This window comes from Macrobrachium nipponense, chromosome 45 (assembly GCF_015104395.2).
Source record: "Macrobrachium nipponense isolate FS-2020 chromosome 45, ASM1510439v2, whole genome shotgun sequence".
NCBI lineage: Eukaryota > Metazoa > Arthropoda > Malacostraca > Decapoda > Palaemonidae > Macrobrachium > Macrobrachium nipponense.
Genome location: NC_061105.1, coordinates 22,272,607 through 22,294,871, shown reverse-complemented (window position 1 = coordinate 22,294,871; position 22,265 = coordinate 22,272,607). Strand labels below are relative to the sequence as shown.

At 38.3% G+C, this 22,265-nt stretch overlaps 1 protein-coding gene across 1 annotated transcript in view; it reads right to left on the bottom strand.

Moving 5' to 3' along the window:
• Positions 1–17,086: 17,086 nt before the first annotated feature.
• Positions 17,087–22,265, bottom strand: part of LOC135214194 (uncharacterized) — a 19,271-nt gene continuing 14,092 nt past the window's right edge. The window contains exon 7 of the mRNA XM_064248262.1: positions 17,087–17,268. Within this exon, the coding sequence (XP_064104332.1) occupies positions 17,087–17,268 (182 nt within the window). The remainder of the gene's footprint in view (positions 17,269–22,265) is intronic.

Sequence of the window (22,265 nt, the reverse complement as noted above, 5' to 3'; positions counted from 1 at the left end):
TATATATATATATATATATATATATATATATATATATATGTATGTATATATATGTATGTATATATATGTGTATATATACAATATATATACTTATATATATATATATATATATATATATATATATACATATACCATATATTTTCATAATGGTCAGGAACATGAAAAACACATTCATTTCAGTGTCTAAACTACATATGAATACATCCTACTATTACTGTGATAAATGATGCTCATCCTACTGGTCACAAACCGTAATTGTTTCAATTAGTCTATCTGTTCATTAGTCAGTTGTCGCGGAATGTTATGGGTGGAGTTTTGTGGAAATTTTAACCAAATTATTATTATATATATATATATATATATATATATATATATATATATATTTATATAATGTGTGTGTGTGTGTGTGTGTGTGTGTGTGGGTGGGTGGGCACTATATATATATACATATATATATGATATATATATATATATATATATATATATATATATATCATACTATAATGGGCGTAATGTCTGTCTCTGTCTGTCTCTGTCTGTCTGTAATTCTATCACGGCCAAACGGCTGGTCAATGGGCATGAAACTTGGCAGGGTTTAATAGTGGGGACCCCCTAAGATAGTTTGTAATGGGGTTTTTCATCCAACCTACCCCCCTCCTTTGTAGGGGTTGGGAGTGAGAAGGGATTCCCTGAAAACAGAGCTCTGCCGTGAAACGAGGGCTGATTATTCCCGTAGACGTAGTTACTTTACGATTTTTCATACATAATTTCTGTACAACTTCCCCATAGAAAGTCGCGAATATTTCAGGTCGGACGCAATAGAATATGAAAATTATCATCAATATCCGCAAGATTTTTTGAATAACTTAAATCCATCGGGACTGCCAGTGCACAAAAATAACGTTGAAGAACTACTGCCCGGTAATGTTGCTTCGGAATTTCGATCCTGCCAATGGACATAATAAAAAGGAAACTGACAAGTTCCTACTTTCTACTCTTTTTGGAAGACACAGGAATTTCGATCCTGCCAATGGATATAATAAAAAGGAAACTTTCAAGTTCCTACTTTCTACTCTTTTTTGGAAGACACAGGATCATAAGAGCATTTATCAGTAGCCATAACGACTGACATACAAGTTTGCGTCTTTGCAGTAACATATGAAAAGAAAGATCTTTATTATTCGTATCACCGTGCAAAGTAATTGACAAAGAAACGAACCAATCAAGATCCCTGTTTCCGTTAAATGAAAGTCACCGACAAGAGAGAGAGAGAGAGGAGAGAGAGAGAGAGAGAGAGAGAGAGAGAGAGAGATAGAGAGAGAGAGCCATTTAACGACATTAATGCACTACAATTTTATAATTTTATCTTGCTATCGAAAAATGAGAGAGAAAGAAAGAGAGGAGATAACTTGTGATTTGAGAGCTAAGTAATCCGATAATCCCATAACCGTCTTCGTTACTTGACTTACATTGAGAGAGAGGGAGAGAGGAGAGAGAGAAGAGAGAATGAGGAGAGAGAGAGAGAGAGAGGAGAGAGAGAGAATAATTATAGGAGGGTAAACAATAATGAATACAAACTTCTTTACATTCATTGATCGTCCCTTCTTCTTTACCTAGAGAGAGAGAGAGATAGAGGAGAGAGAGAGGAGAGAGAGATGAGAGAGAGAGAGAGAGAGAGAGAGAGAGAGAGAGACAGTATCATTAAAAGAGGGGAAACACAATGAATAATAATTTCTCTGCGTTCAGTGATCGTCCCTTGGATTACTTACTAGAGAGAGAGAGAGAGAGAAAGTGAGAGAGAGAGAGAGAGAGAGACTATTCGTGTAATCGCCCTTATTTTAATATTTGCTGAACAAATAGTACATATAAATTTTTCACTTCTGCACCCGTATTTAGTTTGCTATTATATACATATATATATATATATATATATATATATATATATATATATATATATATATATATATATATATATATATATTATATGGGAAATATCAACAGATGCGCAATAACTCCAAAATCGGGGATTTAGTTGCATGGTAATAGGCAATCGTATGAGAAATCATGAGCCAGCAGTCAATATCCATGTTTTAGCGATCATTGTTTTTCATTATCCATTTCTTTCATATTTTCCAGCTGAAGTTATATGCCCCAATTTTTGGAGGGCTACTTAAACCCTGATCCGAAAAATTTTTTGTTCATCCTTATTGTTAATATGCTCCCCTCTCGAAGTTTCTTCAGGACCTCAAGAAATTCCTGGTCATTAGTCAAGTGTCGTCAAAATTCGAGAAGAAACTCTTTTGCCAAAACTGTGACAGGTTTGTCCCTTTTTGTTTCAGGAATTAGATTTGGGGGGGACTTCGAGCTAGGACGGGCAGGTGTTCTCTTCCTCTCTCTCTCTCTCTATCTTTCTCTCTCTCTCTCTCTCTCTCTCTCTCTCTCTCCCTTTGTATTTATGTAATATTATATATATATATTACATTCCACTCTCTTCCGGGCAACTCTATAGATACAGGGTGTTCGAAATTAGAACCCCCCCCCCCCCCCCCCCTCTACAGCATAATTAAAAGTGATATGGACGAAAACAAAATTCAGGACAGGTATTTAAGTTTGCTTTCTCTGAGTATTTAATATTTTGTGTGGCTTCCATCTGCCTGTACCACAGACCTGCATTCTTCAGGGATATGATTCCAGCATATCGCAAAAAAGCTAAGACTCAAACTCCATTTCCTTGAGCACTTCGGTCACCTCTCCTCACAGGTTGTCAAGGCTTGGTATACCATCATAGTTCATTGTGCGTGCTTCAACACGATCCTTTAAGATACTACTAATGTTTTCACACACATTAAGGTTAGGGGAGCTACCTGGAAATAAGCTTGACGAGAAGAAATCAATACCACTATTTCGAAGCAGCTCATGTGTCTGAAAAGATTCATGAAACATGGTGCCTTATCATGCAAAAATGTGACTTCTTCAACAGATGACACATTGTCAGGATCTTTGAGGAAAGGAAATACTCACCAGTAAGCACAGCTTCTCTGAAGTATTCGCCATTCCATGACTGTCCTTTTTCTTTGATGATCCAACATTAACCGTTTGGCTGTGAAACAGAGAAAAATTCCCAAACATTCAGGAAATTTCACAACTTGGTGATAGCGCACATCGTCGCTGATATCATCCAACTAGCCCAAATAGTGTTATTTTTATGAATTGGCTTCCTGACTGTGTAAATGGAGAATTCATCTGATGCGGCAACATGGTGAAAATCAGCTTCATCCCAATCTTTTAAGAAGTGAACCTCCACACAAAACCATGCATGGTCTTATCTCTGTTGCTGAGTGATGTTAGGCTTGCTGATAACATGAAATGGCTTGATACCAGATTTTTTCAACTCATGATATGCAGCACTAATAACTTCTCTCTTTACCCTTTTTGGCACAAATTTATGTAAAGACTTTCTTGTCTAACCCACTGCCTTAGCTATGATGTCTTTTGACTCCTGAGAAAGGACTTCAGGCCTTCCAAGATTCTCACTCTTTTTGCGATGACAGTCATATGGTTTTTTGTTCCAGTTTCTTTTAACAAAGGATTCATCTCTTTTAAAAATATTTAGCTATCCAGGAGTATGATTTCCTCCGTGTTGTTAGCCATGGCTGTATCTAACTCCGTCACTCAATTTGAAAATGCAGGAAATGTAAAATGAAAATAGCTTAATAGAAACTTAAGATAATGGACTTGGAGATAGAAGGCTATAGCAGAAAACTTCATAAGTTTCCATTTGTTCTGTGTAGGTGGGGCCTCTAATTTTATAACACCTGATATATAGAGATGGAACGAGAGTAAACTTGGAGGGGAAAGCAGGAATTAAGGGTTCCAACAAATATTAAATGTAATGATATACTATTATAAAATCTATCAAAAGGGAAGGGGATGAAGGCAATGATGATTACAGTGACAACTAACAATAACAGACTTAACAACATTTATATATATATATATATATATATATATATATATTATATATATATATATATATATATGTGTGTGTGTATATATATATATGATATATATATATATATATATATATATATATATATATATATATATATATATATTGTGAAAAGCGTCTTCTGACCCTTGTTTTAAACTTTTTCTCCTGGAAAACATGAAACAATTATAGTAATGGATTTTGGAAAGTTGCTTGAGTTGGAACGAAAACGTAGAATAATGCAAAAGCGTTGTTTTGACTTTTGAGTTTGTTTTTTGGCTCGTTGCCTGTCCCCTTTTGCCTTAAATATCCTGGGTATGGAAAAACAAACAGGGCATTAGCCACCAGCATAATTGTAATTTTAATATCCTGTCATTTTTTATGTACTGCCTGTCAACGCCCATTTCGGCCTTCTTACAAGACCCCACCTTCACTGCTCCCAAATCCAATTAAGACACCGGTCCTATAATTACTTGCCTCCTCGAGAAAGGTTGCGGACCTTCTGGGACTGCAGCTGCACCCCCTTTTAAACTATTGTTCAGATTCCATTGAATTTCACAAAAGTCATTTGGAGGGATCAGGCTGCTAAATCATTACCTCGCACCTGCATCCCTGTTTTCGTGGTGCCCTGCATTTGCATCCCACCCATGAGTGTAAATCCTCTTAAACCTAATTAGTATACCTTTGTATTCTCCTCTCCATGCCCTTCTCTACTGGCTTTCCAATGACCTTTTCAGGTACCAGCCATGATTAGCACCGTCTTGCAAGATGCACCCACACATCTCAGGTTGCCAACTATGATAGAGTGAGCAATTGAAACCTGTACTCTGGGAGAACTGCACTTTACATGCACTCACATCTGTCTGCCATTGCATTACGAACACAAAGCTTATCACCACAAGTGCCACATTCCCACATTATTGCACCTTATGTGCCATATTATTCTCCTTGAACATCCCCAAAGTCTTGCAAGACTACTACATAGTGCCACCCAGTGGTGCTCTCATAATTGGGTAGACTTCCCACGTCCTCCAAATATATGACCATACTCTGAAGATTACCAAATCTTCCAGGCCCTAGGGGTGGAAAGGAGCCTCCAAGGCAATTCCCTTAAAGCCTGGGTTGACGCCCAGATGAAGAACATCAACCAGGAAAGAGCTAAGGAAAAATCATTCCCATATGCATGCCTAACAGAAGGCTCTTTACCAATACTAGAATGCCTGTATAATTGCAGAATTTATGGACATGATCCAAGTACGCGACTGCCTTGAAACCCATCCCCCTTTCTTACCGCTCCTCCTATCGCACGGCCTAGTGGTCCCTCAGCCTTGCAAACTGAAAAGCCAACTGGGCCCTCCTTTCTCACTTCCAGCCTCGGTGGCCCTATGAACACACAACCTACGGATCCATCTTGGCCTCATTTGCCAACACCTTCATTAATCAAAGGGGAGCCTTCTCCTCTTGGAATCAGTGACATGAAAGCAACATCCAGTGCCACATTCTCCAAGCTGCATGCCATTGCTGCGGTTCCTGATACCAATTCCCACCTGATTTAGGAAAGCAGGGTCCCTATTAGGCCCGAATCCGAACATTATACCTCAGTCCCCATGGGGAGGATATCTCATATCTTGACAGCACTCTCCCTTACAAATTTAGATGTCACTGAGCACAGTTACGAAACCTGTATCTCCAAAACACTGCCAGTGCCACTTGAATGTGCTGGACAGTGCCAGGAGTCAGTCATCATGATTGATGAACCTGTGCCAAGACTCATTCCTGTAACTGGCCTTTCCTTAGTGCCAGTGATTAAAAGTTCATCTGGAGATCGAAATTGTACCTTTTGAATTGGTACCAGTGCCACTTGAGTGAACTAGGCAGCGCCATACTCTTGGACACCTAGCATCTCACAATGCTCAACCCCACGTGCCTAGCCCTACCTTATCACAAGTGCCAGCACGCCATGCCCATCTCCCTCCAGGAATTCCCAATTGTACCTCTAAATTACTGTCAGTGCCATGTGGGTGCACTGGGCAGTGTCACACTCCATCCTGCTTGGACATCGAGCCAACACCTAAAGCAATCCTTGTGCCTGGTCCTGCATCAGCGCAAGAGCTAGATCCCATGCTGAATTCCCTCCTCCTGGAGATCCCAAATGTGATGCAATATCACTACCAGTGCCACTTGTGTACCCTGGGCAGTGCCACGTTTCATTCAGTCTGGATGATGAGGCAAACTGCAAGCCTGGCCCTGCCAAAATGACAGTACCAGTGCCTCCTCGCAATCCATGTCCTACCTGTGAGCCTTCAAGCCAGCAACGTCTCATCAAGCCAGGAGATGCTCAAGGGGGGGGAGAGGTAAACGGTGTAGGAAGCCCAGGTAGCTACAAGAGCCACTAAGTTCTCACGGCACCAATGCCAATCATTTCCCTTCTTATAGTTTGACATCATATACTTTGTTCTGTTTTTATGACTCGATAGGAGTCGCCTTGTTCCCTTGCGTCACATTACCCGCTCTGCTTGATTGACATGGAGAGTGCCAAGTGCCAGATGCTCTGTTGTCAAAGATAATGATACGAGTCCTGTATGGCCTCTGATTATCAAAGCTACCTGTCGAATCAGGTTTTCGCATTTATCAGTGATTGATGCCCAGTACAGAAACAGCGATCAAGTCATTCCCTACGTGTCCCAATTTGTGTCATATAAGATTGAACCCTTTGCAGTGCCTAACATAGTTCCAAAACCAAAACCATCCTCTAAGGTGATGTAGCTTAGCCATGTAAGATTACAGTTGAAAATTGAATACACTGAAGAAACTGAAAATAAGGTAGCTGATGTGCTTTCACGCCACTAAGTTTCAGATGTTTTATCTGCATATCACCAAAGTATTTAGACCCACTATCCAGAGTTAGTCTAAATATCTCCCCTCAGTAACTACTTGCATCTTACAGTAATTCACATTATTTTAATTATTCTATTTGTGAATACCCCTTTGTATCCCAGAGTAATTTACCTTTACTTCTCTGCACTGTTGTCATTCCAGAACTTGTGTGTGTAACACTAATTGGGGGATGATATATACAAGACATGCTATGTGGAAAGTATTAACCACAGTAAATGAAACGTTTGGAAAGTGTTTGTATATTAAAACTGAGTTATAGAGTAATAGATACAGGCAAGTCTGCTTTATTTAATTCGCAGTTGAATTGAGTTTGATTTGAGTTTTACACTATATGCCTGAACTGTCAAGTAAGAACCTTGCTGCTAACATGATTTAGTAGCAAGAATTTTATGTGCTATATTAGGAGAGAAAGAGAATCGTGTTTGTAGTTCATAAAAAAATTTGTAGATGCCCACCACGTCTGTTTAGGCTATGTAACATCTTACCTGATTGGGGAGGTGTGACTAGAGTCCTTTTGACCCTTGTTTTTAACATTTTTCTCCTTTTCGCCTTAAAAACATGAAAGAAATTGGCAAACGGATTTTGGAAAATTGCTTGAGTCAGAACAAAAACGTAGAGTATAGCAAAAGCATAGTTTTGACTTTTGAGATGTTTTTGACGCTTCGCCTGGCCCATTTTACTTTAACGGTTTTCCAAGTATGGAAAACACGAACAGGCCATTAGCCACCTGCATAAATGTCATTTTAATATCTTGTCATTTTTTATTTATTGCCTATCAAACACCTGTCACGGCTGTCTTTCAAGATCCCGCTATCGCTGCTCCTGAATCCAATTAAGACAACGGCCCTAAGCTGATAACTACTTGCCTCCTCGAGAAAGATGGAGGACCTTCTGAGACTGCGCCCCCTAAAAACTATTGTTCAAATCCCCATTCAATTTCACGAAAGTAATTGGAGGATCAGGCCCTTAAAACTCGTTAAGTTTCACACCCACATGCGTGTGGTTTCCATGATTTGACCTTGCACCTGCATCCCTGTTTTTGAGGTGCCCTGCATTTGCATCTCCACCCACGAGTGTAAGTCCTCTCAAATCTAATCAGCACCTTTGTATTCTCCACTCCTTATCATTCTCTGCTGGCTTTCCAATGACCTTTTCAGTTACCAACCATGGTTAGCTGCAAGACCAAAGGGACAAAAGATGTCGCACCGATCTTGACAGATGTCAAAATACAACTTCTGCCAGTGGTGAGAACTTGGTAACATATATGGGCTGCTGTGCCCCCTCAAATCGTCAGGAACTGGGACTATGCTCGATGACCTACCCTGACACCCACCTTGAAGCTGTCACCCTTAAGTTACCTGAGCGCTGCCTGAAGTGGAATCCGGAGCGTTCCCTTATTTTATTCATGATGAAGAATTGCAAGCAACGAAGCAAGTCTCGTCCACGTGTAGGGGGTAGCCTCGCATCTATTTACTAACGAGGCGCCAGGTTGGTTCTTTTGATCTGCATCGCAGATGTCTGTTGTTAAACACCACTCCTTAGCTAAGTCTCATTGACTGTGATGATATTTTGTAAGTCTCATTCAATAGCTTCTTTCTGGTATGGAGGTGAAGATGTTGAAACTCATAGTATAAAATATAAGTTATATTTAACAAGGTACATCACTGGATAGCTGCAAGAAGGTTTGATAGGTCTTCAAGCTAAGAGGAGAAGGTGAAGTATGAGATACAATTCTGTTTACAAAATCATAGGAGAGCAAACACTGGCTCAATATGCATACATACAAACTGACATACGAAACAAGGTTAGTCACATAGGCCACAGCCTTGCGTGAGCGTCAACATGTTTTCTCAGAGGAGGCATTGTTGACGATACATTCAGCAATGTTTAATGATGACTCCAGGTGTCCACACACCAGGACGCTTATTCAAAGCTACGTCAAAGCTTCGTCAATGCTTAGGCAAACTTCTGCATGACCCCTTGGTCTCTGGCCTATCTCTCATCTTCTACAATATACTATCGAATGTGAAAATACATTCTTTATTATATGTAAACCTTACATAAAGCTCGGGCGGCTACAAAGCCAAACACAGAATAATAACCAGGGCCGAAAGTTTGACTTGCATTTGATATGTAATAGTGTGATTTTAGATGTAAATGCAAAGATATGGTAAACATATAACTACAAGCAAAGTGTTTAAGAAAATGATATTCAACTAGTTATATGTAAAAATCAGATATATATAGAAAATACTTATCAGTTAAAAAAAATACATGGAGTACACAAATACAGATCCATGTATAAGTTTATGCATATGGTATAAATACTAAATAATAAGGATCACATGTGATATATAATGATACAGTTATATACTGCTAGTCATGAAGATACATATTCAACAGAAAATACTTACATACTTCTGATAATTGCGTGACATAAAGATTACATGTCAAAAATCATATATTGATAAAAATTAATGGTACCAAAATGTGATGAGATACAAGGTAACAGATTGAGTATTGGTGCTACCTGATTTGTTTATTCAAATAAATGTGATTAATATATGTGCACTTTATATAGATTCCCAGTGAGTACACGCACAGATATATTGATTCATTGTTTAACTTCAATATGCTTCAATTAGGTGCACTACTAGATATAATGGTTAAGGTAGATTATATTGTATATAATTAATATTCTCATGCTTTACATATGGAATGCTTTGTCAAGGAAGTTTTCTATTTACACATTCAGCCAGCGTCTTAAACAACATTTCACAGAGTTCACAGTTCCAAACAACCTCCTCGAGTCAAAAGAAATGGGCAATTTCAAATGGCTCGAAAGTTGAATGCCTTACGGGCCACTGGAAAATTGTCTGGGGGGGGGTCCGAAGTTCTGTTGATTAGCCATACTTGTTCTCCTCATCCTACGCCATGCAAATACGTTCGCGATGACCAGAATCACCACCAGCACCAGGGTCATAGCCAGCAAAGAGTAGAAACGAAGATCCTCCTTGGCGAGGTAAGTGTAGGAAGTATGGTCCATGGTAGTCAATTTCGACAGCTGCTGGGCCACCTTTGTGTTAAAAGACAGGGGAAGGGCTGGGATAAGGGTATTGGCCCACAAAAAATTTGCGAAATAAGCCCTCTCTCTTATGATGGTGCTTATTCCACGAACTGTGTAGTTGGTAGTTGCTCCACTTCAGCCATCCGCAGCGACGAACAGTCGTGAAGACGCGGCTGATCCGTCCGGGCATGCGACGTTAAACTCTTCGACTGCGAAGCATAGCCAGTTTCCATTATTCAGCCTGTAAGCGAACTTATTCTTGTCAAAAGGGCAAAGTAGATTCAGACAACGTTCAAGCATGTGAAGAAGAGAGCTGTTAAGGATCAGGCCTAACTTGCATGAATCCTCCGATATACTGTGGAATTCAAAGGAGTCAGCCGTACAAACTTTATTACCCATGGCATTAGAACAATGAGCGAACCGATCTAGATCTCTGACGATCGTAAAAGTTTCCTTATTAGGGGAACTTTATACGTAGCCAGACAAATTCGATATAACTGGTAATGAGCTATTAGACATGTGAGTAGGGAACGGAGCTATTTTGTAAGATTTCCAGGCATCAGAAGAATCTATATTAATCATGATTCTATAATTTTCTACGCTTACTGAAATTAAGCTATAATAAAATTCGATCTTATGTGCCTCTAACAAAGGAGCATAACCAAGTTTTTCACATGCATTCTCTAAAGTGAATGATAAGTCTTTGATAGGCAAGAGATGCAGCTAAAGAATTCCCTATTTAGCTAGTGTAATTGCTTCCACATAATCTTTGGATTTTCAATAAAATGTGAAATTTTCATATGGATATGATCTATATTTGAATTGTAATATGCTAATGTTGAAAGTAAGTATTGCACATCCATGATCTGATTTATTTAACTGGAATGTTCGTTCACCAATGTCATAAGCTGATTTATTGACTCTGATTGTCTGTGAAATTCAGAGAAAATTAATTTATTTTGATGTTAAAATTCAATTCTCTTAATTTGTTCATTATTTTTAAGACAATTTGAAATTCCCAGACCTAAGCTTGCAATGGACCCAAAGATATTGAGCGCTGCGAATAAGAATAAGAGTGAATTACTCCGTTCTATGTTGTTGTGTCTCATGGTCCACCTAAGAAGTTCACGAGCTAAGCATTCCGCTTCAGCTGTCTTGTTTTGCAAATCAGAAGACAACATCTCTGCTACACTCAAAGTCCGTGCCAGCAGATTCTCTGGGTTAAAAGGGAAATGACGACGTTGCAATTGATTTTAAGATTAATGACATAATTTTCTGGCAAGAAAATCGCTTGCAAATCAACTTCAAGAATCACGTTGCTCGCTGTAATAAATACATCCTCAGTTCTTTCAATGATAGAGCCATGTGTAAATTGGATATTTTTTGTTTTAGGACTCCTCCCACACGAGAAAAATGTCTGATCAAACATTACCGATCCAAACAATAATAAGCTTCATGTTGGAAACCTGCAAATAGTGAAATATTTGTAAATACTCATGTTTAAATTAACTACTACTTATTCAAAACTTATAAAATATATGTCATACAAATTTTATATATTCTTTTTACTATGTAAGTTTTATATATACTAGTTTATTAGGTGAGTTTTATATATAGGTATACATATTTACCTCTCCTTGCCTTTCTTCCTTCCCCTTTTCCATTACGAACATGAGCCAATGTTATGGTCCTTATGTCAGTAGGTTGGGATATATTTTGAACTTTTAGCCTATTTGCGGTTGATAATTCTAGAATACAAAATGGGCCTTCAAACTTAGGCGTTAGTTTATAGTTCAAACCCTTGTGCACATATATTTGGATATAGATTTGATCTCCTACTGAATATGGTTTTGTTTGTTTAGCAATTTTATCGTGATTCCTTTTCATTATGATTTGTGCCTATTCTAAATTCTTACGAAGTATATTATATCGGCTTACACTTGCATCCATAACATCCCCTAGGGGATTTGATAAATTAGTGGTTGGCTTAAGGATATTGAAAGGCGTCCTAGTGGGAGTGCCGTATAGGGCTTCATGGGGGTGTCATTTTTATAGATACATGATATGAATGATTAAGAGTACTTAAAACCGCTGGGATAGCAATATCCCAGTTGGGATCCATTCCCCCAAGTGTAACTTTTGGACATTTAACACCTTCCTATTTACCCTTTCTACCAATCCGTTTGACTCTGGGTGATAAATCATGGTATTGATTTTCTTAATGCAAATGAATTCACACAACGAGTTAAGGAAATGATTATTGAATTCTCCTCCCGAGTCGGAGATTATCATGTGTGGAATTCCGTGTTTACAGATGTAGCACTTGTAGAATTTTCTAGTGCATTCAATTGCAGTTTTTGTTTTTAGTGCTATCAATTCTGTATATCGAGTTAAGGCATCTATTAACACTAGAGGTAATTATTTCCTCTGTCAGACTCGTAAAACCCTGTTAATAATTCTAAGTGTACTTTTTCAAAGGGTTGGTTTGGCATGGGATAGGCCCCTAAATTGACAGGTGTCTTAATGTGCCCCTTGTTTTCATGACAAATGTGACAATGTGTTTTTTTTATATCTGTAAGCATTGCAGACCAGTAAAATAGTGATTTGGCTTTCTGTGACATGATAGAGAACCCTGGATGATCATGTAAGGGATCAGAATGCAACCAGATTAGAACGATTGGTATAAGAGAGATTGGTACTACTACCAGGTTGTTAGTCACCTGCGGTGTGCTTCGGGTTTTCCTCGTCACGGACCTACACAGAATATTACCTTTGATTACATAATTCTGCTGCGCATACTTTAAATATTCTTTTTCTTTATGATTTCCGTTCAAAGCATCTATTATTTTCCTTAACTGCTGATTTTTCCTTTATTTAGTCTGTACCAGTTCAGCGCTCCAACCCGGGTCTTGGCTTGGTGAATTTTTTTGTTCAGATACAGTTTTAACAATGGGTACGGATGTTGCTATACCTTCTAGTTCAGCTAATGGTTCCATACAGGATGGTGCGGGATTGCGGGATAATGTGTCAGCGATGATATGCACTTTCCCAGGTAGGTATCCTAACTTGGCTCCAAAGTCCTGAATGATCATATGCCACCGAGTTCTTTTGGGACTGTGATTAAATCCTTTGAAGAACTCGGTGAGGGGCTTATGGTCAGTAAGGACCTTTACAGGATAGCCGTAGATTATGAACTTGAAATTTACTAGTGAGTTAACGATACCTAGCCCTTCCTTGTCTATTACTGCATATTTGCTTTCAGAGGGCTTCAGTTTACGTGAATAAAAAGCTATAGGAAAGAACTGTTTATCATATTGCTGAAGTAGTACCCCTCCTACCCCTTGGTCTGAGGCGTCAGTTGCAATAAAAAAACTCCTTACTGAAATCAGGGAATTTTAAGATACATAGGTGAACTGCATAATTTCTCTTTCAAGGTATCGAACGCCTGTTGATGCTTTTCAGGCCATATAAAATCTATGCCCTTCTTCGTAAGATCCGTTAAAGGAGCTGCTATGATTGAATAGTTGCGTACGAACCTTCTATAGTAGCCACTACAGCCATAAAATTTGTTGTATCCCCTTTACGTTAGTAGGTACCGGAAAAGTTACGGATAGCCGACACCTTATCATGGACTACCTTAAGACCTTGCCTAGACACCGTAAAACCTAAAAAGACGAGTTCTGTTTTAAAAAACTCACACTTAGATATTTTTACTCTAAGGTTGTGTTGCCTTAGTCTCTGTAGCACTAGCGCTAGTTTATGCAAATGTTCTTCTAAGTTATTAGAAAAGATTACAAGATCGTCCATATAGGCATGAAGGGTATCCCCTAACAAGTCTCCAAACACTATATTAATAATTCTGGTGAATGTAATTGGGGCGCAACGTAAACTGAAAGGCATACGTAAAAATTCATAGCGTCCCCTGGCTGTGCTGAAGGCGGTGTATGTGGTATTCTCTTTAGCTAAAGGTATCTGGTGAAAGCCTTTAAGAAAGTCTAAGCTGGTGAAATATTTGTCCTGACCTAACAAGGATAAAATATCATCGGTACATGGCACTGGAAAACGATCAGGAATCGTTTCCTTGTTTAAGCGGCGGAAATCTATGCAAATACGCCAAGTCCGATCCTTTTTGGGTATGACAATTAAGGGAAAATTGTAAGGGCTATTCTTCATTTATCTCATTCTGAAATTTCATTGGGAGCCTATACGAAGGTACATAACTGGCTGTATGTTTGTCCTTTAACCGTATTAGGTATTCAATGACATCCGTTTTCCCTAGGGATCCCTTGCTAGCGGAGAAAACATCATATTTGAGATAAAAGATAAAAAAATTTCTGCTGAATCTCCACTTCCTGAATGTCTTTATTATTTTACTTTTGATTTAGATTGGAATAGGCGATTCATTAACAACAGGTTGAGCGTGATTAATTTCAGCAACTGTAAGAATGCGATATTATACATTTCCATATCCACGATATGTGATTTTTGTGGATTACTAGATTGGTATTCAAATGGTTACAGACTTCAATGTTAACTTGTTGCTGTGAGTCAACAGTGTATAATGCTTGTGTCGTGGAAAGTCCGTTAATTTTCAGTGTCAGGAAGGATTAACATTTCAGATCCCGGCAAAGTCTTCTTTACATGCACCAAGATATTCGAGGGTGCATTCGTCTCGAGAATTTGCGTGCAAGCTGCTATTGCGGGTGTGCGAGATTTCTGTTGGGTCGCTTGAACAATATCTTGATTCATGAGACAAGTGATTGGTTCCTCAATGTACGTTACTGTTTTATTGTCTGTCTATTTTTTGTCCAAAACGGATTTTCATGTGTTCGAAGATTTATAGAATTTTCCTTTGATAAACCTGCCATGTTTGGCAGGAACTAAGATAATGTTTTAAATGCCCATAGATGGGTATCCTACATTTACAACTGGATACATATCAATATGTTGTACAACTATAAAGGTATCGGTAAGCGTGCGCTTACCCACCCTGTACTGAATCTGAGTTACGCATACGACACTTAGCTCGTTATTACCAATTCCTGAAAGTCGTCCCCCGGACTTCTCAATAGGGAAGTTCGAAAACAACAAACGGTGAGTCCATAGGTCCATGATATTACATGAACTACCTGAATAAAAAAAACAATGTAAATGGCTGATATTCTAAATTTACGGCATGTAAAGTAGGATGTAATTCGTCATTACTGATTATTGCGCTAAATCTTTGAAAATCTACAGGAACCTGCACTGATTTTTTGGATATGGTCGTGTGATTCATAGGAAAATTTTGGGTTTCACATAACTCTTCTAGGTGATTAAATTTATTTTTTAATCAAAAGATGTTGATATGAATGACACAACATCACTCTCTCTCTCTCTCTCTCTCTCTCTCTCTCTCTCTCTCTCTCTCTCTCTCTCTCTCTCTCTCTCTGCAGTCAATTACGTGGTATTTGCTTTGCCTTGAACACTGGAAAAATTTGACTGACTTGACTGTTTTGGCTAGACCCAGGAACTGAGTTCCCTGAAGCCCGATTTGCTTGTTTCTGATTCTGAGCAGAGTTTTACTGTTTACTTGTTTCTTTTTGTGGTAATGTGGATTCTTCTTCTTATTGTCATGATTTGAGCTATTATGAATTTAACAATAACGCGTAAGACAATCTGATATCATGTGACCCAATCTTTTACAATTAAAACAAGTTATCCCTGCTGCGTTATTATTAACTACATTTACTTGCTTTGGTATACTTTCATTCATTGCAAAAACTTAAATATGTGAGGGATCTAGGTCTGCACATTTAGACATATGTTTCTTAATTTGTTTGTAAATGTCCAATTCCGTGCTAATTGGCAATAGCTCTTCATCAAAACACCGTACCAAGGCTTCCGGTAACATAACTGTTATGTAGGTTAAGTACGTGAGTCTAATAAAATCCTTTACAGTCATGTCCTGCCCCATAACCCGAGTAGATTTATTTAAGTTATCCAGATATTCCTTCAACCGGTCTGCAATTAGTGCCACCCTGTCCACCATGTTAAGGGTAGTCATCGAGACCAAATTAAGGATATTCCTCAAGGCTAGAACCGCATCCAAGGCCACTTCACTGCCATGTATGGAGCATAATTTAATTTTAAATTCATCCCAAGTATTTGCCTCTTGGAATGAAAAAAAAACCTCTTAGATAGGAACCCGCATCCCCTTTTGCAAAGAATGAAGCTTTTAGCTTCCCGTAACTGTAGGGATGGTACAGTGATGCATTTTGCTTTTAAATGAGCATCCACTGACGAGATCCACGATTCTACACCCTGGGGCAAAAATCCATTAACACGGCCTTGAAAAGGGACAATTGCTGACCTGGCACTAACTAATGTTACCACCGGGTTAGTGGTTGTGGGGGTACTGGGTGCAGGGGTGGCCATCTTTGTTTTGTGTTTGTTCTTATCACTACGATTCCTAGCAACCCTGTATGAATACACATGTCCACTGCATAAACACATATGCAATATAAAAACAATGTGTCACAGAAATTAATTGTGTCCCCCAAAATGATAAAATTAAGCACGCAAGATATGATAAAATATTTCAGGAGAACCTCTGAAAAAAAAGGTTGGCAAAAAACAAAGATAAAAGGCATGAAGGGACGAATAACCAAAGATGAAGATAGATTCCTGCAAGAAAGTAACTCACCCCAGGAACAGCGATCAATCTACCTGCGTTAGATGAACACTCAAAGTCGTACATGGAATGAATAAAAAGTTGTACTTAGCTGATATTTAAGGGGAAAAATCTTTGTGTTTTGATGACGTCACGGCCTCGTCTCTCCCGTCAATGCTCATGTGCGACCCAGTTCTTCAGCTTGAGTTGAAATCATGCGTTGTTTGTTTTAGAATGATTGTTTTCCGTTATGCTGGGTTGTTGATGTTTCTCTGCGGAAGACACATCTGGCGGAAGTTCTCGAAGTTCCACACTGTCAATGACGTCCAACATTCGATGATTAAGCCGCTATAATATGTGTAGGCTTGCTATATTTCATTGACGATGCGCATATTTGAAGGTCGTCTCCATATGATCAGGCTAAGACTCATGGTGCCATCAGCAACATTGCCTGAGAACACGAAGTTGATTGTAGATTCTCTCATCTCGGGATTGTATTTTTCCGATGGTTTATATGTTTGAATCCTGCTTCCAAGATTTGTAAGTCTTCGGTAGATATGCCATCATTGTTGGGTTCTTCACTGCCAATGTTGGGGTCTTCGCTGCCAATGTTGTTGGGGTCTTCGCTGCCACCATTGTAGGGGGTGGCCTCGCATCTATTTACTAACGAGGCACCAGGTTGGTTTCATTTTGATCTGCATGGCAGATGTTGGTAAACACCACTCCTTAGCTAAGTCTCATTGACTGATGATATTTTCTAAGTCTCATTCAATAGCTTCTTTCTTGTATGGAGGTGAAGACGTTGAAACTCATAGTATAAAATATAAGTTATATTTAATAAGCTACATCACTGGGATAGCTGCAAGAAGGTTTGATAGGTCTTCAAGCAAAGAGGAGAAGGTGAAGCATGAGATACAATTCTATTTACAAAATCATAAAATCATAGGAGAGCAAACACTGGCTCAATATGCAAACATATAAACTGACATACGAAACTAGGTTAGTCACGTAGACCACAGCCTTGTGTGAACGTCAACATGTTTTCTCAGAGGAGGCATTGTTGACGATACATTCAGCAATGTTTAATGATGACTCCAGGTGTCCACACACCAGGACGCTTATTCAAAGCTTCGTCAACGCTTAGGCAAACTTCTGCATGACCCCTTGGTCTCTGGCCTATTCCTCATCTTGTACAATACACTTTAGAATGTGAAAATACATTCTTTACTATATGTAAACGTTACACACGAACTCGGGTACTGTGAATTGGAAGTTGGTTGTCGGTTTTCATCTACTGTTTCTTTCACCCATTCCTTGTTCCACCTGTTCTCCTATTCCCATGATCCTATTATCCTGTCTCCCTCAGAGACTTCAGAGATTTTGACAGTACATTTGTGACATCTTTTAGTTTATTTCAGAATTGATTTTAAGATGTTTGTTGGTCATGCTTGCAGTAATCGAGTAATTTGGCACTCATTCAATAATTTGATATTTGTCGTATTTTGCATTTTCCATTTAAGCATTGATGAGTTACGTGAGGATTTCCCCGTTGTGTTCTGACTTCTGTAGTTCAACAGTACCACTCAACACAGTTACTGCCATTGCAATCTTTGGGACAAGATTCCAGAGATCTTAGTTAGAAAAGTCCTCGCTTACAGTGCTCCATCTCTGTGTTACCTTTAAGAGTTCCATCGTTGATTTTTGCACCATATTTATTGACTAGATTTAGTGTTTTGCTCGCAACCCAGTGGCACATTTGTTCTTGATATTGTAAATAAATTACAGTAATGATACAATGCCACGAAGCCAGTGAGAGCTCTTGTAATTTTGATATTTTGCTGATTACCTTGTTGAATTATATTACAAGTGGACATAGCACATTTACCTTCATTCCTTTTGAAAGTAGTTTGGTTAATTAACTAAGGATACTTACTTTTATTTTCTGTTCACACGAGGTAGGTCCCCTAGTCAGTTGTCGTTTCCAAAGAATTTAAAATAGAGCCAGTTCTTCCAAATTTTCCAAAATAAAATCTTATACCCCGGCCTGCCCTGTGACAGTGTATATGACATCACACAAATGACAGTGACTGAATGGAAGAAAGAAAAAAAGCGAGAGAAGTGAAGGTCTCTTATTTTAAAGTGAAGCGTTCCAGTCATGAAATCCCTGGAGGGACCCATGATAAAAGAGCACAGGTTAATTAGATCATAAATTTTCCTGGAGGTGTTGCATCCACACATACACACTCACACACACACACACACACACACACACACACACACACAGAGAGAGAGAGAGAGAGAGGAGAGAGAGAGAGAGAGCGAGAGAGAGAGAGAGAGAGAGAGAGAGTTTGTCCTTCTAAAAGTCTTCACATTTGCTGCCCTTCATAGCAATGAATTTTCTTTTTAAATACACATTTTCCCAGATAGTGTGGCAACAGATACCAACCAATTTATTTCGTAAAACATTATGTATACATTGCAACCGTATATTGCACTCTCTTCTTCTGTGTCCCCGTTCACGGGTAAAATATGGACAGATGATGTGACAAGAGTGTATATATATATAATATATATATATATATATATATATATATTATATATATATATATATATATATATATATATATATATATATATATATATATATATATATATATATATATATATATATACATATATATACACAAAACACCTGTCAATCGTCATCCATATTTTACCAGTGAACAAGGACACAGAAGAAAGGGTGAAATATACGGTTGCAATGTATACATAGTGTTTTATGTGTTAAATTGGTTGGTATCTGTTGCACACTATCTGGGAAAATGTGTATTTAAAAATAAAATTCAGTGCTACGAAGGGCAGCAAACATGAAGACTTTCAGAAGGACAAACTCGCTGTGTGTGTGTGTGTGTGTGTGTGTGTGAGTGTGTGTGTGTGTGTGTGTAACACCTCCAAAGTGTAGTAACCTTGCTACCTGCATACCCTCGTCATCATGATTGCTGTCATTATCACTCATTCAGCAAAGGCTTAGTCCTGACTCTTGATTCAACAATTCCGTGACATTTACACTACTTTCTTGATACGTAAAGCTAATCGTTAAAATTAGATTAGAGTATAGTTAAGTCTGTTCACAGGTGATTTACTACTTGAAGGGACCGTAATGTTACAATTTTCAGAAACCTGCGAGAAAAAAAAAGTCTTAATTACAGACTAGCAATCTAGTTGCGTAATGCACTCCCCCAATAATCCCACGTCCATGAGAAGGTATAAAACAGTGTAATCCAGTGAGTTGAAACAGTTTGCAGCGTTCCACACTTTGCAGACGTGTCCATATCCTTCATCCCTCCCAGCCCCCCCCCCCCCCCCCCCCCCCCCACCCCCCCCCCCCCCCCCCCCCCCCCCCCCCCCCCCCCCCCCCCCCCCAACCCAATATCCCTGACTACTCAGACATAGCGTACCCCATGTTGGCCGAGCGCAGAATTAAGGAAAACAGTTTATTTTAAAATTTAGCCTCACAGATAAGCACAGCCTTAACATGCATTTGTTTATAGAACATTTTCTACTTTGAATAACCTTTCCTTGATTTCATGAAATATTTGCATAAACTCGTGTTACACTATGTGTGTGTATATTATATATATATATATATATATATATATATATATATATATATATTTATATATATATATATATATATATATATACATACATAATTCTTATATGCTGTTTGCTTTCGTAATGAGGGGCGAGCTTGACCCGAGCGCCCAGGAAAATTTGTGAAAATTAAAAAACTGTAGCTACGTTGTACATTTTAATTTCTAAAATAAATTTCACCATTGCCGAACACTACAGAAAAGATATATCATACCCATCTACAAATTAAATATTTATTACAAATATATTAAAAAAATAAGTATATACAGAAAAATGATTTACGAAAATATTTTTTTAAAAAATTACGAAATAAGCTTTATACACACAAAATATGAGGGAATCCCTCCTAAAACTACTATTTACAGTATGTGACTGCCAGAAAAGATGTCTGACCCATAGGGTCAAAATATGAAAAGAGAAAAAAGGGTAAGGTCTTTTGGGAAAAAAATGTCAAAATTGCACAAATTTTTTTTGGTACCTAAATGGAATAGGAAGTGGCTAATTTTTTTATAGTATAAACCCATATTATCCTAGAACGGAATTATGTAAAAAGATCTGCACTAAGATGTAATTTACTGTTATATCAAGGGCAAAATCTAAAGGTCCTTTTTTGACCTTCTAGGTTCATTAAAATATGATATTTATGCATGAAAATATACCAACATATCACCAGTTCCATAGAAAACAAGAATATATAGAGATATGGAAACAAAATGGCCACAATCCACACCATTTTCGACTGCCAAATCTTCCACCTAAACTACCTGACTTGCACTAACAAAACTATAAATTGAATTTGCTATGGTGAACCCATTGCTCTTTTTTTAATTAAAAATATATGAGGGTGTATAGCCATTATTACAGTTAGGAAGCTTTGTCATAAGATAGATCTCAGAAATGTTATTTCTCTCTCTCTCTCTCTCTCTCTCTCTCTCTCCATACAGTGTGTCGATGGTTTATTGACATAAGCTGATGTAGTCTGTCGTCTTCTAATCATTTCAAGGTCATTTGCTTCGCCTCTAACACACACGAGGTTTTTGCCTTAGAGGTGTCAGCAACCTCTAAATTATCATCAGCATCACTTTCTAATTCCCTTAGAAGTAAGTTGATGACATCCATGCCCAGAGAATACTGCCTGCTGGCCATTGTTGATGAGAACTGCAAAAAAATACAAAATCTCAGAAATTGGCATTCAAAGGAAATCGGACCAAATGGCAATATAAGGTATCTCAGCCACAACCAATGGCATGCATATGGTACACACACTACACAAACCATCCACCCACAGTTTCCAACAATACAAAGCATCACTACTTAATAACTTTGCCTTTCGATCCCCCACATGTTAAAGGTGAGTGGGGGTCAAGCTCCACTGGAGCAATTATCAGAAAAGAGGGAAGGATGAAGGCAAGGTGAAAGTAGGTTCTGACATGATTTTAGTGTGTGTTCTCCTGGCCTCTTGCAGGTCGATCACACCCAGATTCGAGATAGGTGATGATTTATGGGAAAAAAACATGTTTTTTAAACACTCCTCTGTTCGTGCGTGACCCGTCGCACCTATCAAGGGATAACTGTATGAAGTGTTGTAAAATTGTCAGCAATATTTTCAGATTCCTGATTTAGCTTAGAATTAGTATTTTCTAATAATGTATGTTCAGATTTTGCATAACAATTTAAAAGTTAAGATAATGTAGAATAGGAAAAGAGAAAAGGAATGGCGTGGGCCGCGTGGTTGCAATTTTTTTTAAACATATGATGCTCGTGACTTTATTTCAGACTTGAATTGTCAAGAAATCACGTGGTAGGATTGCACCATCTTTCGCAAGCCTAAAACGTTTCACATACGTCTGATGCCTTTCATTTCATATAAGTAGCTAGAGATGTTTTTGTATTGAAAACTATCTAATATCACTAGTAAATTAACTCTTATATCTCGATTTGTCAAAAGAGAATTTGTTGACTCGTAATTAGCTTAAAATTAGAAATGGAAAGTTTGTGACGTCACT